The following is a 15959-nucleotide window of genomic DNA, read 5'->3' as shown; positions in this document are numbered from 1 at the left end:
CCAATGACATTATGCATCCGCTCCATGATCTCACTCTACCTGGGATAAATCAGTGTGTTAGGCTCTGTGGAATCCTTTACTGATACTTGATCAAGTAAATTTAACCTTTGGTTTTTTTTTTTTCTGGGAAACTCATATTTTTATGCTGCAAAATTTTTAAATTTATTTGATGGCAGAATATATTAAAAAGTGCTTAGGAACATGAGCTTTGGGGCTATGCCTGGATTTAAATTCAAACTGTGCCCCTTATTAACGTGTAGCATTAGGCAAATGACTTAACCACTCTGCACCAATTTCCTCATCTGTGACATGGAGAATACTAACCTTGTAAGGACTCCGTAGGTTCTTCTTAGAAGCCACTGAAATATTTCATATAAGGATTCTCGTGTACAGTAAGCCACATTACTTAATCTCTGCTTCCTTATCTGTAATATGAGGAAGATGATAACAATAATAGTACCCACGCCCTAGGGTTGTTGGAAGTTGAAATGAGTTAGTGCATATAAACATTTAGGACAGAGCCTGGAATATATAGGCACTCAATAATTATAAGCTATTATTGTTATTATTACTATTATTATTATTATTTTAGATCTTACCCTGATGAAATTGGACCAAAGCATTGGCCAGGCTCCCGTTTTGCCCATGTGATGAAACTACGGCAGGCGGCCCTTCGAACTGCGAGGGAAAAATGGTCAGACTATATTCTGGTAAAAAAAAGATGTTTGATTTCTTTACAACTGTTATCTAGAATGTGTCCAAATCAACTGTCCAAAACTTAAGACTGTGGGAGCTATTAAAACAACCTTTTGTTTGAGAACCAACTCCCCCACCACTTTTTCTACGTGGGGCTTGAACTCGTGACCCTGAGATCAAGACCTGTCAAGACCTGACCTGAGATCAAGAGTTGGAGTCTTCCAAAACAAACAAACAAACAAAAAAAACCAGTTGGAGACTTAATGACTGAGCCACCAAGGAGCCTCTCCTCCACTTTTTAATAAACACACAAGGGAAAACTTGGGGAACTTAATATTGGGGTATCTGGATTTCATCTCAAACCACTCTTGACATGCATTTTCAGTGAGTAAGTGAATAAACTCCTGGATTATTTGATCTCTTTCATGTAATAAAGATAAGAAACTCTGAATCTTTCAGTTCATAGGGAATGCTCGGGAAGATTCTTTTTTGTTTTTTTAAAGATTTATTCATTTATTTTAGAGAAAGAGAGAGAGAGAGAGTGAGGGGACAAAGGGGAGAATCTTCAAGCAGACTCCCCACTGAGCATGGAACCCAGTGCGGGGCTCAATCTCACAACCCATGAGATCATGACCTGAGCCAAAACCAAGAGTCAGAGGCTTAGCTGACTGAGCCACCCAGGTGCACCACCCCCTTTTTTTAAAGATTTATTAGGGAAGATTCTTAATAACTCTTTATAAATTTTTTTTCAGATATAAGAAAATAATTATATAAAAAAAGATTCAAATTAACAGCTCTGAAACTCCATTCCCTTTTGTTCCTCAGTGATTTGGGGGACTGTCATCCCTCTTTTTTTAAGAGACAATGGATTATTACTTACAGTAAATAGCATGTCTACCAGCATGCTTGTGGCACTTCCCCTGACCCCCACTTCTCACACAGGTGATGTTATGGGCTGAGATGGATGCTCTGCATCCAGTGGTTTTGTATCACAGCTGAGGAACCCAGAGTTCAGGGAACCTACTGCTTTTATAGCAAGCAGTCAACATACCTGCTCTTTCTCTGGGAAAATATGTTACTTCATCTTTCAAGGTTACCAGCTTCACAAACAACCCTGAGAAATGGCCCAGTTAAAGGAGCAGTCGGGACCTTGCAGCCCTGGCAGGGGAATGGCATCTCTTGCTTGGCTTCTTGATTGCTCCTAATTATGCTAGGTTCTCATGGAGAATTTCTCTCTGTGGAGAGGTTCCATCACTTTTCTTAGAACTTTCGGAATGGTCCAGAAAAATGCTGGACTCAATGACTAGGAACCAGTGTTATCTTCTGTCCTTGTCCTCCAGGAACCTAACTTAATTGGAAAGGAAGACAGCTTCCTAGGCAGCAAGTTGCTACAGTCCGCATTTCCCTTCTGAAAGCTGACAGGGGCTTTTTTTCTTTGCAAGTTTATGGGAATCAAGTTCTCCATCTGTAGCCCCCAAAATCCATGTAATTCTTATGGTGAGCATTTTGTAGTACAATCCTAGAAATAATACCAATAAAGCAAAGACAATATGGTTTCATTAGACTTGTCAATATCTGCTCTCCATCACTAAACTCTGATTCCTAAAAGGAATACTTTTGACCTATGGCCATCCCCAGCTCATAACCACGACAAAAATCAGCCCAATAATTTATCACATGCACCTGTCCAATACAAATAATTTCATATATGTTTTCAAGTTGATGATATTTAACATTATAAAGCTGTTTAAATGTCATTGAAGCATACAAATGCTGAGTCCCAAATTTTTGGGTAAACAGATTGACTATCATAAGAATGAAAGCTTCTGATTATTTTTGTGTGTGTGTGGTAAAATACACACAACATAAAACCTACCATTTTAATTTTTTTAAGTGTGTAGTTCAGTGAGATTATTTATTTTATATAATAGAATCTATTGTTAAACTAGCCCTATACCTGAATCAGTGTTAACATGGACTTCTGCTAAGAGAGGGATAGGCTTCATGGGTTGATATAATGTACGTTCAACAAAAATTCTACTTGTAACATTAAAACAGCACTGATAAATCTGTTTTGGGCCATTTTGGCATTACTATGGACAACCTAAATAAGTCTGTTCATTTGTACCTAGGCTGGGCACTCAATGAGTGTTTTTGGATGACTCTTTAAGAGCTCTTGGGAGCTGTTAGTGGTTAATAACCACTAACCAAGGTGTGGGTTGGGTGCTGGTTGAGTGTGTACCCAGTATGGTAACATCAATTTATTGCTTGGTGCCTTATGCAGAGCTAGACATGTGGAAGTGAGTCTCAGTGTATTTTGCCTGAATGAATGCCATCTGGCTTCAACAAGTTTCAATAAGGAGAACATAAATAACTGGTTCCATGTCTCATGAGCAAGTTTCTGTGATCCTTCAGAAGTGCTGGGTTAGTCTTGAACCCAGTACTTGAACCCAATACAGAAAAGTACTTTTTCACTTTATCTTTTCTTTTCCTAGTTCATAGATGTCGACAACTTCCTGACTAATCCACAGACCCTCAATCTAATGATTGCAGAAAACAAAACCATTGTGGCACCCATGCTGGAGTCTCGGGCCCTGTACTCTAATTTCTGGTGCGGAATCACACCTCAGGCAAGTCTTCTGGCTGATGGATTAAGGCTATGGGTTTTAACAAGGCAGCCATTATGTCAACCATGGCCCCATTCACCTTTTTCCTTACTTCCTCCCTTGAAATGTGCATGTCATGGTGTTACAGGAGTAAGCATGTTCAGGAAAGGAGGAAAATCAATATCTAATGCATAATCCAATGAGCTCTTTTATATTAATGAATTATGAAGAAAATATTCTAGTGAGCTTAGCCTTAGAAGCTTTAACTTAACCAATAAAGCTTACTGATATTTGTAATTTTTTCCTCTCTGATTCTGAGATTTTAAAAAAAATAGGACTTTTTGGTATTAAAACATAAGAACACTATAGAAAAATTTGGAAATGGAAAAAAGTAAAAAAAAAAAATTATGCGACTCCCCACAACTCTAACATCATGGATAACAGCATGTTGTTAGTAACTATATCATCAAGTGGCTATAATGCAAATTACTTAACCTTTTTCTTAGTTTAAAATTATTCAAGTTGTTTGCAACTCTTAACGATTATAATGCCCATGATGATTAATGCACATTTTTCTGTATTTAATATTATGCCCTTAGGATAGCTTCTTAGAAGTAGAATTACTGAGTCAAAGAGTATACATATTTTGATGACCTTTGATATATGTTGCCAAATTTATTTCCAAAGGCATCTAATAATCAGAGCTGCTATGGTAGCTGGCTTTTACAAAATTCAAGTGAAAAACAAAATTTTAAATTTCCATCATCTCTTTTCCATTCTAAAAATCTTCAAAGTCTAGAATTCTGTTACAGTGAATGCTTCTGGCTGACTGTATTTTTAATTCTCTGGTTAATAAATTAGATAAATTAAAGAGATAAACCGATCAGTGTAGTATATATCAATATGGAATAAAGCTGTGCTAAGGGGAAAAAAATGTCTCATGCTCAAAGGGCTAAATTTTGAGTCCCTCTTTTATATTTGGTTTGGTTTTAGATGCAGAATGAGTCCAGTGGTGTGCTGATAAATGTTTAATAACTGGCTCTCCGTGGGGGGAAAAGCCATTTGCCAGCTTTGATGGTGTAGGTACTCTCACCATGTAAACAACTTAAATGCTGTCGAAGTGAGGGAAAGTTGAGTAATTGCAGTGTAGCCACTTGGTGACATAATGACAAAAAATATACAAAGCCACCATCTGTGGTATTTTAGAATGGTGGGAATTAACATTTTTTTTAACAGATTTTAAGCTACCAAAATGTCGACTGGCTTGCAAAATTTCTGAAAATTTAACAAACAGTAGCTTTAGCACACTGCTGGATGAGCCATTCCTCTTTGGTTACAATTATTTCCTGCAGTTCTGAGAGATCTTGAATGCATGTTATCCACATCTCTTTTAAGGAGACATTAAGTTCATATTTATAAAAGACATTCAGTTCCTTGGGGAGAGAACGTTTTATTAAGTTCATTTAAATTCATACACTCTCAGTTAGTAATCTGCAGTGTTTCACATGATAGAATCCACTCGAGGGCTGTTCTTAATGAGTTATGCGTTGACACCAGGAAAAAGGCTGGATTACCCTAGTAACTACAGCCTCTAAGTTTTTATTATTTCCTTATTTGCTTTAATCATTAAAAGCAAACAGGAGAAATGTGTGGTTCAAAACCACAGAGTAAGGAGGTTGGTTGTCCTGTGTGCTCATCCAGAAAGAACTTTCTAAAGGAGAATCCCCAAAAGAGTGTGGAGCAGTGGGGGCAGCTTCACCAGAATATTGAATAAGTAACTGCACTGAAGGACCCTCTTTGTATGTTTAAGTACTACAGATTTCATTAAAAATATTAGCCAGATAATGTAGTAATTTTAGGATTAGCCAATATTTTTTTCTTTTCTTTTTTTTTTAAAGATTTTATTTATTTATTTGACAGAGAGAGACAGTGAGAGAGGGAACATAAGCAGGCAGAGTGGGAGAGGGAGAAGCAGACTCCCCGCTGAGCAGAGAGCCCGATGCGGGGCTCGATCCCAGGACTCTGGGATCATGACCTGAGTTGAAGGCAGACGCTTAACGACTGAGCCACCCAGGCACCCCATGGATTAGCTAATATTTTTTGATGCTTTCTTAGTGCTAGGCACTATTCTAAGCATTTTTCAGATTTTACCTTACCTAATTTTTTCAGGCAACCCCATGGAGTAGACCGTGCCATCATTCCCGGTTTACAGATGAGGGAATAGGCCAAAGTTGAGTCACCTGAAAGGTAACTCCGGACAATTAGTTGCTGAGATAGAATTTGAATTTGGGCAACCAGACGCCAGAACCTCTGCTTTTAACTTCTCCACCTCTTAATACTTTCCTTCACATTCAATCATACATCAACAGGAAATATACTTTTATGAGATCATTAAATCCGGAGATAGGCTGAAACCAAAATTATTTTTAATTTTATTTTATTTTGTTATGTTAGTCACCATACAGTACGTCGTCAGTTTTTGATGGAGTGATCCGCGATCCATTGTTTGCGTATAACACCCAGTGCTCCATGCAATACATGCCCTCCTTAATACCAAAATTATTTCTGAAAACAAGACCCTTTAAGTGTTATTTTCTATGCAAATACCATTTCTTGAGCTCTGCTGGAAATTCTTAGACCAAGATAAGAATAGCAGAAGTGACTTTGCTTGGGGACTTCTCCTTAACTGGTGGCAGCTTAGAAGGAAGGAGCCTAGCGGAAGACTGGGAAAGATGAAGGTCTCAGATCAGAGAACAAAACCCACCTATTTCTCTTTTCCAGGGCTTCTATAAACGCACCCCAGACTACCTTCAGATCAGAGAATGGAAGCGGATGGGCTGCTTTCCCGTTCCCATGGTTCACTCCACCTTCCTAATTGACCTCAGGAAGGAGGCCTCTGACAAGCTGATGTTCTATCCCCCACACCAGGACTATACCTGGACCTTTGATGACATCATCGTCTTTGCCTTCTCCAGCAGGCAAGCAGGTACTGGTTGTGTTCAGTTGTCCTGTCACCATGGAAACACTGCAAATAACCAGGTCCTCTGTTTTGTGCATCTTCGTATAAAACAGACCTATATAAAACTTTTCTTTCAGGTAGTATTAGAGACCATTTTTTACCATTCAGGACCCTCTGTTGCTGTCTCTGTGAACACCAATGACCCAGAGCCAGGGCTGGCCCCTCCTCAGAAATCCACTCTCCTTTTTTTTGAGTGCTGGGGAGACCGTGCGGGTGGTAGCCGCCATGAGCAGGTGATTGCTTCTCTCTGGGGCCGCTGCATCATTTTGTTCACTATAGGAATTTTTTATTAATTGGGAAACTGTGACAGAAGCCCAAAACAACATTGGCAAAGACCCCAGACTTTAAAAATAGAAGTTTATCTCTTCTTAAAAAAGTCTGAGCTGGCAGAGTGACACTGTTCCCCAGAGTTTTCAGAGCCCCTGGTTCCTTCTCTGTTGCTTCTTCATCCTCCATGAGTATTGTCTCTAATTGGATGACCCAAGACATCTCATCAGTATGGATGCATTCTAGCCAATGAGCAAATGCTGGGAGGGAAGGGCCCTCCTTCATTTAAGGACTTGAACATGTCACTTCCATGCATATCCCCTTAGCCAGAATTTAGTCACAGGTCAACTCGTACCTGGAAGCAGGGCTCAGAATGTACTCTTTATTCTATGCAGTCTAGAGCCCCAGTTCTCTTACTCTAAAGGAGGAGGGGACAGATCTAGGGAGGCAACCAGCAGTCTCTGCCACAGTCCCCATGGAAGGAAAGGCAGAGCCAGAGCCTTTCAAGAACCACTGGGAAGCGTTTCCGGTGGGGCCCGTAGGCTTTTTGAGGAAGACGAGTCAGTAGGAGGGTAAGTGATTTCTCTTGTGTCACCTTGCACATGCCATCAGGGAGGCTTTCATTCACTATGGTAACTCAGCAGGAAGATACATGACATTCCTAAAGCAAAGCTGTATTCTCAACATCATTCAGACCTTCCTGAGAGAAGTCAGTTCCCATTATCCATGAGCCAGAAACATGTCATTTCACCACTAGCAAAAATGAGCTCAGAAACCAGGCAGATGGTGAATAAACTCATGTGGCCATATACATTAGTGGGGGTGAGATCAGGACCCCAGGCAGCTGAGGCAGGTTGCTGGCAGGTGAGAATGTTAATACAAACTCAAGCTACAGCTCACACATCAGGCCATCTTTAAAGCCATCGGTGTGCCACTCATCAGTTGTAGACTTGGTAGGAATGAGAATATTTGGTGGAAATGTAGAAGGCTGATTATCTTCCCTTGGCTGCTAGAGCCATTTAGACCCTTGGGCCAGGTGTAGGCATTCTTGAGCCCCGTGTCAGGGCAAAAGCAGGGTTCCTATCCTCATCTGGATTGAGAGTTTCTTTTAACTCGGTCTGTGATTTGCTCTGACTTCTCCAGGATGAGAAGCACACTTGGGACCTTGTCATTCCGTTTGGTTGCGCCAGTCCCTTTGGTTCCGAGCCTGCAGTAAGGATGTTCCAAGAAAGTGAACTATTCACAATTACAATAATGGTCCTTGCCTAACAGAGCCCTCTCTGATAGTCAGTGCATAAGGTATTATTGTGACCCATGCCACTCAATTATTAGGATATATTTTTTTAAACCAAGAACTGGATTTGGGGCTGGAAGAGTGACACAGGCTGGATAGGAATTTTTTAGCTCTGTCCCTTCCTTGGCCTGTTCACTCAGACTTCATTTTTTATGAGTCAGACTCCCATAGGCTTTCCCAGCACATTGCAAACAGATGGATTGGCCCAAAGCTGTTTGGTGATTCAACTAGGGAGAGAAGAGGTAGAAAAGAAAGGAGAGGAAATCAGTATTCTAGGCCTTGCCTTCATGCCTGGTATCGTGTTAGACTCCGTGTTACTTGGGGAGATAAGGTCTTTGCATGTGGAAACATGAGTAGTAGTTGTGAAGCAGGGAAAGCTGAGGGTCACACGGGTGGTATAAACCACGCACCCATCAGGGGGCAAGCAGGAAAGAATCACTGTCAATTGGGGGAAATGAAAGAGCTTTCCTGACAGCCCTGATGCTTCAAGGTGACACTTGAACTTCTCTCGAAGTATTTCCAGGAGAGACAAGAATGAGCCTGGGAGTCCTGTGCAGCCCATGGAAGCTTTGGTGATCCAAAGCAAAGCACTCCACTTCTCCCTTGATGAAAGATGATTTGCGTTCTCTTGTTCTCACTCTGTGAATCTCCCTAGCTGTGTTTCCTCCACTGAAGCATCATTTGTTAAATGTCCAACAGGCAATTAAGGGTCTGCAGGTACCCGGCAGGACCGTCTCACTGCAGACCTTGATCCTTAACCTTTCACCTTGGACTCCAGTCATTGCCACATGCGGGTTGATGAGTGAGAGGGGCAATCCAAGTGTGCTGGTGTGCTGGGGTGTGGCTGCTGATCTAGTCCCCCAGGAGAGCACAGGGTCATAGACGAGTCTCTGAGGCTATAATGAAGCCAAGGTCAGGAGTTCACTTCCCATTGTGGCCAGGGGTGTGAGCTCTGTATCCACAGGAGTCATCTCTGGCGCCGGCCAGTCGTCTTCCAAATGTCTGCTGTTGGGTCAAAGAAGGCAAGCGATGTGGGTGATGGGCAGGCAGATCTGCCTCCTACATGGCACTGGTAGTAATCAAAGTGCCTCCCATGTGTGAGAATGGCAACTCGGAGTTACTACTGGTTCTGAGACTTGGCGTCGGAACCCTAGGCAGATAAGAAAATACTTGGCTTTGGCTCTTTAGGGACAAAGGTTTCATGCTAATGACTTACTGTGTGACCTTGGACAAGTCATAGCCCTCCTGTATCTGATTTGTCATCGCCAAGATTAAAAATAAGCATATCAATTTGCCGTGTTAAGGTACTATGTGAGAACAAGGAAATGTCGGATATTTTCACAAGTACAGAGCTTTGAGGTATAGTTTCATTTACCAATCTTTTCCAAAGGGAAAGAAAATTGTTTTCTCCAGAAGTAGGTTTCACTGAGAGTACCAGTTTCCTTTATAGACTTTAACTAATGATCAACACATTTCCTTTTAAAATGTTTATGTTTTTATCAAATTATCCATGTATGTAGTTGAAAGAGTTAAAAGAGTCCTCCAAGATTTATTATAAAATTAGAAGTCCCCTACACATCACCCCCTTGTACCTCATTTCCCTCTTCTAGAAGACAGACACTTTTATCTCTAACAGATGATGGTAGATGTGTAATATTATATCCGTGTTTCTAAATAATATGCTACTTCTTGATTCCCTGGTTTTGCTTGAGGCATTATCTACTGAGTGTCCACTACAGAAGATGAGGAGTTAGCTCTCTCCCCTCCCTTTGCTCCCTCAGTGCAAACACTGTCTTCCCAACACCCTGACCTCTTGATAGAATTACATGGTGATTTAAGATAGATCATGGTCAGTGCTTTTGTTGTTCGAGTTATACGAACCTAATTCCAGGCTGAGCCACTTACAGACTATGCTTAGTTTGCCTTCCATATTTAACTTAAAAATGCCCCCCCTTTTCTTGCTTAGTTTTATTATTCCAAATACAATCCCAAACTAAGCCCTAGTTGTCTAAAACCTCTCTTAGAATGATCCAATTTTTCAGATGTTCTTTTTGCACGTTTGTGAAGATGTCTCTCCTGGAGCCTTCCGATGTACTTGCATCTGAGTGGTGCCACACCTATCGACCCCAACCCGGGATGCCCTTCTCTCCCTTCCTCCCTCCCACATGGGCGCCCCTGTCAATTATGTCCCAGGTCTCCCTTGTTTTCTGTGATCCGCTCCCTCCTCTTCTCCTTCCCCTTACTCTTCCCCCTTCTCTTTGTCCCGCATCATCCAGTCACTTTTTGAGAAAGTGCGATGGTAAGTAAATACTTAGGACCTTGCATGTGTGAAAACGCCTTTCTTGTCCCTCCATATTTGATGGACACCTTGGCTAAGTCTAGCCTCATCTCCCCTTTTTACTGAAGCTTTGGAAAGGGGAATGGTAAAATGATTTACCTAATTAGGCTCAAGAGGCAACCGAAACATGAAATCACTTGCCTTTCATTTCCTAATCACATCATGACTTTGCAAGAGGCTACATTTTGGTTCGAAGTTCCTCCAAAGGATCATGTAGGCAAACAGCAGAGTTAGTGAGTTCACTTGGTGAAGCAAGAGAAGGGACAGCACGTGCTGGACCAGCCCTGGTTTGAGCCAGATTCAGTAAAAAGGAGGATAAAGGCCCTTTTCTTTCCCCTGTTCTTCTCTGTTAATGCCGTGAGACAGCTTCACCTGATTTGGCAAGTGATATAGCTGACTGGAGGAAATTTCATCTGCACAACATAGAGAAGTCACTATGCAGGTAATTCTGTCTCTGGAAAGCATAGATGATTACAGCAATTAACCAGTCAGAAGCTTGGACCCATGGACCAGTGCTTGGCAGACTCATCCTTTTCATTAGGATTAATTCATTAATCCTATAAATTAATCCCATTAATTTCATTAATCTTTTCATTAGGCGGGACTGTCAATTGTTGGATCTCTATGAGCCCATCTGATTCCTATATTCCTAGCTGTCTGGTTAAACAGAGATGCTGTACAACTCTTGGGAGTTAGCCATCTGGGGCCTGGAAACCCAGTGTTGAATACAAGAGGGCTGGGGCATTTTTCTGGTATTGTCACACTGAAGGTTCTTACTAGGACTTGAAATGCAGACTCTTTTGTCCCTTTATGAATCTGTTAGACAAGTTTCACGTCTGTTGGTTGACTCCAAATCCATGCTTGCTAAGAGAAGAAATAAAACCATGGAGAGCCATGGAGAATTCTAAATTTCCTTTGTTTTTTGTTCTCCCTATGCCTAGATTTAGCTTTAATAATCTGTCAGCCTCGCAGGGTTTTCCTGTTTGCTTTCATATCAAATGTGGATTTTATTCCTCATTTTCTTGTTATTTCCTGTAGGCGGATTACAGTGTTCCATTCTGTTCTCTGGAATGGGAATTCCTTGCCTCCTTTTGATTCCTTCAAGCCTTTAGTGTTCATTTCAGACCACGAGTATGCTTTTTCTTTGGAAAGAAAAAAAATCAATTTCCTCTGAGCTGAAGAATGGCCCACGGTTTTTATTAGCCCCCAACGCTGTGTTAAATTTTCTTAATAAAGAGCATTTTTGAGGTCTACAGACAGCGTCTGAAACAACTACTGTTCAGTTTCAGTGCCAAACTCAGCTTCAGCCACAGTCCAAGCTTTTTTTTTTTTTTTTCCCCTTAGTTGTCTCTAGGGAACTAAGAACTGTGTTTTCTGATTGGTTGCTTTTGTTGCTCTCTTGGGTCCTCAGGCATCCAGATGTACCTCTGCAACCGAGAGCACTATGGCTACCTGCCCATCCCCCTGAAGCCCCATCAGACCCTGCAGGAGGACATTGAGAACCTCATCCATGTGCAGATAGAAGCGATGAGTGAGTGATCCCGGAGCCTTTTGTTCCCTTGCCACCGTGACCATACCAGCCACTCCTCCCCTCTCCCAGGACTGAGATCTCACAGCCACCAGTCTGCCTTGGCTGAAACATTCATTTGTTCATTCATTCTTAAACTTCTCCTATGCAACATACCAATATGACAAGGTCTGCCCTTAGGAAGCTTCCAATCCAGGTGCCGAAGCTGGGTACACAGTAAATACATCTCACACAAGGTCATAAGGGCTAGAATGGTGTTTTGTGGTGTGGACTTAAACTCTAAACTTTTACTGCTTTCTAATTATATGATTTGGAAAAGCAATCTAACCTTAGTTGTGAAATGGAGATAAAAACTTAGGGCTTGGGGGCAAATTCTCCATGATATATATCAGAAGTCCAATAACGATAATTATGATTTCAACTTAATAATAGCTTATCCTGTAACAGATACTAGGCTAAGCACTTTTTGTCCATAGTCTCATTAATCCTTACAACATTCAATGAAAGGGTTTTTATTATCCCCATATCACAGATGAAGAAGTAGAGTGTCAGCAACTTGCCCTAGATCACTTTGCTAAACAAATGACAGGTTGGGACTTGAACCCGTCTTGCAATCTGCAAAGCTCATGTCCTTAAACATGGCATCCTTATTGCCTCTGTGTCTAGCATGATGTCAGAATCGGTAAATGCTCAATAATCAGTCACCATACTAATTATGGTGTATAATGTGCAGTGGTGGCTAAAGGAGAAGGTAATGGATAAACCCTGCCTGGAAGGATGTTGGAAATGGCTTCCCAAAGGACGGAATATTTGCACTTCATTTTCACGCAGCATCTGAGAAATTCTGTTATTCGTCGCCGGAGTGTAGGATGTGTGTGGGGGGGCAATGGGGATGACTGGGGAGGCACAGCAGGAAGTGAGGCTGGAAAGTGGGCAGGATCCCAGCCAGAAGGACCTCTAATGTATATAAGAAGGTGTTTGGACTTTTCCTGAAAGGAGGGGAGCTCTTAAAGAGATTTTTAGCAGAGAAATGTCTGATTGAAATCTGGATTTAGAATGGTTTCTCTCATGGTAAGAGAAGTATGGCTGGAGTAGGGTGGGGCAGGGGATGGCTGGGCTCAGACCAGAGGTGAAGAGGACATTTGGACATTACATGATAAACTAGGCAAGAGATGGTGAGGATACGAGCTAGGGCAGGACCAGGGGGAATGGAGAGGAAGGAAGAGATTAAGAGAACCTTGTGACATAGCCTTGAAGGGACTCAGCCAAGAGTCTGTGGCTGAGCAAAAGGAAGCAGAGAAAAACTTCTAAGTTCTGACTTGAGTGCTTTGGAATCACTGTAGGAGCTTTAAATGGTATAGAGCACGCAGAATAAAGGGGACGTTTGCAAAGAAAAATCATGAGTTCATTTTTAGACCCACTGAGTTGCCTGAGAATATCTATTTCTTGCTTCCCACCTTCAGACAGTAAATGCCTTGTTCATCATATTTGTCTCAAAGTATAGTCCTTTGCCTGTCACCTAGTAGGCACCCAGTAAATATTTGTTGAATAATTGAATGAATAAATGAGTGAATGAGTTTAGGTTGAAATGTCTAGTGAAGAGATGGAGAGATGAATCTATCAAGCCTAAAGACTTGAGTTGAGATTCCATCAACAAGATAATGTGATATCCCAGAATTTCAATAAAACAGGAGTGTGAGATGTGGAAGGAAGTTCAAGTAAGATAAAGACTGGAAGTCCAATGGATTTTTCAGCTAATGCCCATAACAAGGATGGTTTTGAAAAGGCTGAATCAGAATTCAAAGTGTTTGAGAAGTAACTAAGAAGCAAGGAAATAGAGAAAAAGGAGAGTTTTTTTTTTTTTTTAAAGAAACATAGTTGGGACCCGAAGGTAAGAAAGACAATAATAATTTAAAAGATTCATCTGAAGATTCCTTTAAATAGCAGGCTCTCCTACTGTATTTATATAAGCTTCTGTTTGCAAAATATCAGTCAGCTCAATATGCCCGGAGCATATCAGTGGTGCTGAGTAAAGTACGTCCATAGACTATACTTGGGATGAGGAGAGGAGCACTCCTACCATGACAAGCTTTGCATGCTGATGTGCATGATAGTTTGTAAGCCCTCCAGTCTTTCCTCATCTCAGTGTCCCTGGGTTTGAAAAAAGCAACAAGAGATACTATTGCTCTCTAAGTATATAGAGAATAATAGGGATAATGAACAAAAAATCCAGCCTTCCATGGGGGGGGGGGATGAGAATTGAATAAGGAGCTAGTTCATTGAGACAGTATTTCTTGAACCAGCCCTTAGGAATTTCTTTTGTGAATTTCTTTAATACATACTGTTTCTGCCTATTGTCTATGTTCTAGACAAGGGCAGTATCTTACTGCCTTTTATCCCAAGCACCTAGCACAGTGCATGATATATGGTTGCTACCAAACAAATAGTTGCTGAATGTATGACCAAACAAGTGAAAGAACGAGTAAGGGAACACATGAAAACTGTATTGCAAAGAGCACTGAACCTGAATCCAAAATAATGAATTTCAATGAATTTCAATGAATTTCAAGCTCTGTCACTTAGGAAGGGGGAATTCACCTCTTGGAGCTTTATAAAGTTCCTTTATCTGTGGAGTGAGGATAATAGCACTTTGCAGGGATAGGAGAGGCAAATAAAATAATGGACATCAACTCCATAAAATATTGAAGTGTTGTGGTTATTAGGACTCAGTTTGACCCTTGGTAATGTGCGTCCCCTTATCACCCCTGTTTCATCGCCATCAGACTTGACTCCAAGTATATGGCAGCTCAGAGAGGGATGGTGAGAGCCTTGCCTTCTCTTGTTTCCCCCCATAGAACTGAAAGCACAGAAGCTTCTCTGTACATAGAAACACACACATTGCCAATAAAGTTATTAATTATTATAAATTACAATCATGCACAACACCATGCTATGTAAGTAGAATTCATCTGAAAAGAACCTGTAATTTATAGCTGTCATTATTGATCTCCCAGTGCATACCAGCTCTAATCTTAGGCACTTTATATATGGCATTTTATTTAATTCTTGCATTTACCTTCTTTAGTTATAATTTTGTTAAAATTTCAGATTCTGAATTTTAAAAAGTAGAACATAATTGGAGTAAGAAAAATGATTAGAAAAATAAACCTTTGAGGGTAATAATGCAGAAATACAGACTGGAGGCCACTGTAGGATTAAGAAAAGGATTAATCATGAAATCATATCTGTCAAGTGTCCTCAGGAAAGATGAGCCAGATGTTAAAACATTTTGCACAGCATCTGGAATCTGGCTGCTAATAGACTATCCCAATTGCAGCATTAGAACAAGAATTATATTTATGTACAAACATTGAATGCCTTCCTACAATCTGTGAGTCACTCTATGAAGGATTCAAAACACTTTATAGCCAATTCTCTGTTTTGGGTGTACCTATTTAACTGGAGACACAGGACAACCATTAAAAGATCCCAATAGTGCAGTACAGTGCTTTGTAAGAGGAGCACATATAAGACCAGTTGGAATTTGGAATAGGGAGAAATTGCTGTGGGCAGGTGTGTTCTAGGAGAGTCCACCAAGCCCTGGTGGTTCTCAAGCTGGGCTTTGCTAGAAGTTTAAACAGAAGGAGTGATACAGTGAGGGCACTATAGGCAGAGGAAACAGACTGAGCAAAGATACCATCCAAAAAGCATTCTCACCCTGGAAGAGAGTTGGCTTTGAATAGTAGAAGTAAATAAACTTTGAGGGTTAGGGTGGCTTAATTGTTGTGGCCCTTGAATTGCCCAGCTAAGGCAGAATGCCCATCCTGAAAGCAATAAGGAAGCAAGGAAGATTTTAGAAGAGAGAGTCAGGCTGTAAGTACTGATTAAACACTTAGTATATTCCATGGATCGTTCAAGATGCTGGAGATACAACAGTGAGCAAAATCAGCAGAAGCTTCACCAAGGAATTTATGTTCCAACACAGAGAGATAGACAATCTACCAAGGGAGCAGCCACATGAATACTTGGGTGAAGAGTGTTCCAAGTAGGAAGAACTACAGGGGTGCCTGGGTGGCTCAGTCAGTTAAGTGTCTGACTCTTTTTTTTTTTTAAAGATTTTATTTATTTATTTGAGACAGAATGAGAGAGAGAGAGAGAGAGAGCACATGAGAGGGGGGAGGGTCAGAGGGAGAAGCAGGCTCCCCGCCGAG

At 41.0% G+C, this 15959-nt stretch overlaps 1 protein-coding gene across 3 annotated transcripts in view; it reads left to right on the top strand.

Moving 5' to 3' along the window:
- Positions 1–15959, top strand: part of COLGALT2 (collagen beta(1-O)galactosyltransferase 2) — a 103567-nt gene that overhangs the window by 62857 nt on the left and 24751 nt on the right. For all 3 annotated transcript variants that reach the window (XM_035010635.1, XM_035010637.1, XM_035010636.1), the window contains exons 3-6: positions 593–710; positions 3192–3326; positions 6084–6288; positions 11632–11751. In XM_035010635.1, the coding sequence (XP_034866526.1) occupies positions 593–710; positions 3192–3326; positions 6084–6288; positions 11632–11751 (578 nt within the window). The remainder of the gene's footprint in view (positions 1–592; positions 711–3191; positions 3327–6083; positions 6289–11631; positions 11752–15959) is intronic.

This window comes from Mirounga leonina, unplaced genomic scaffold, assembly GCF_011800145.1.
Source record: "Mirounga leonina isolate KUSES-001 unplaced genomic scaffold, KU_Mleo_1.0 Mir_154, whole genome shotgun sequence".
In the NCBI taxonomy this organism is placed as follows: Eukaryota; Metazoa; Chordata; class Mammalia; order Carnivora; family Phocidae; genus Mirounga; species Mirounga leonina.
Note: the sequence above shows the minus strand (reverse complement) of the source record. Positions and strands in the feature narration are given on the sequence as shown.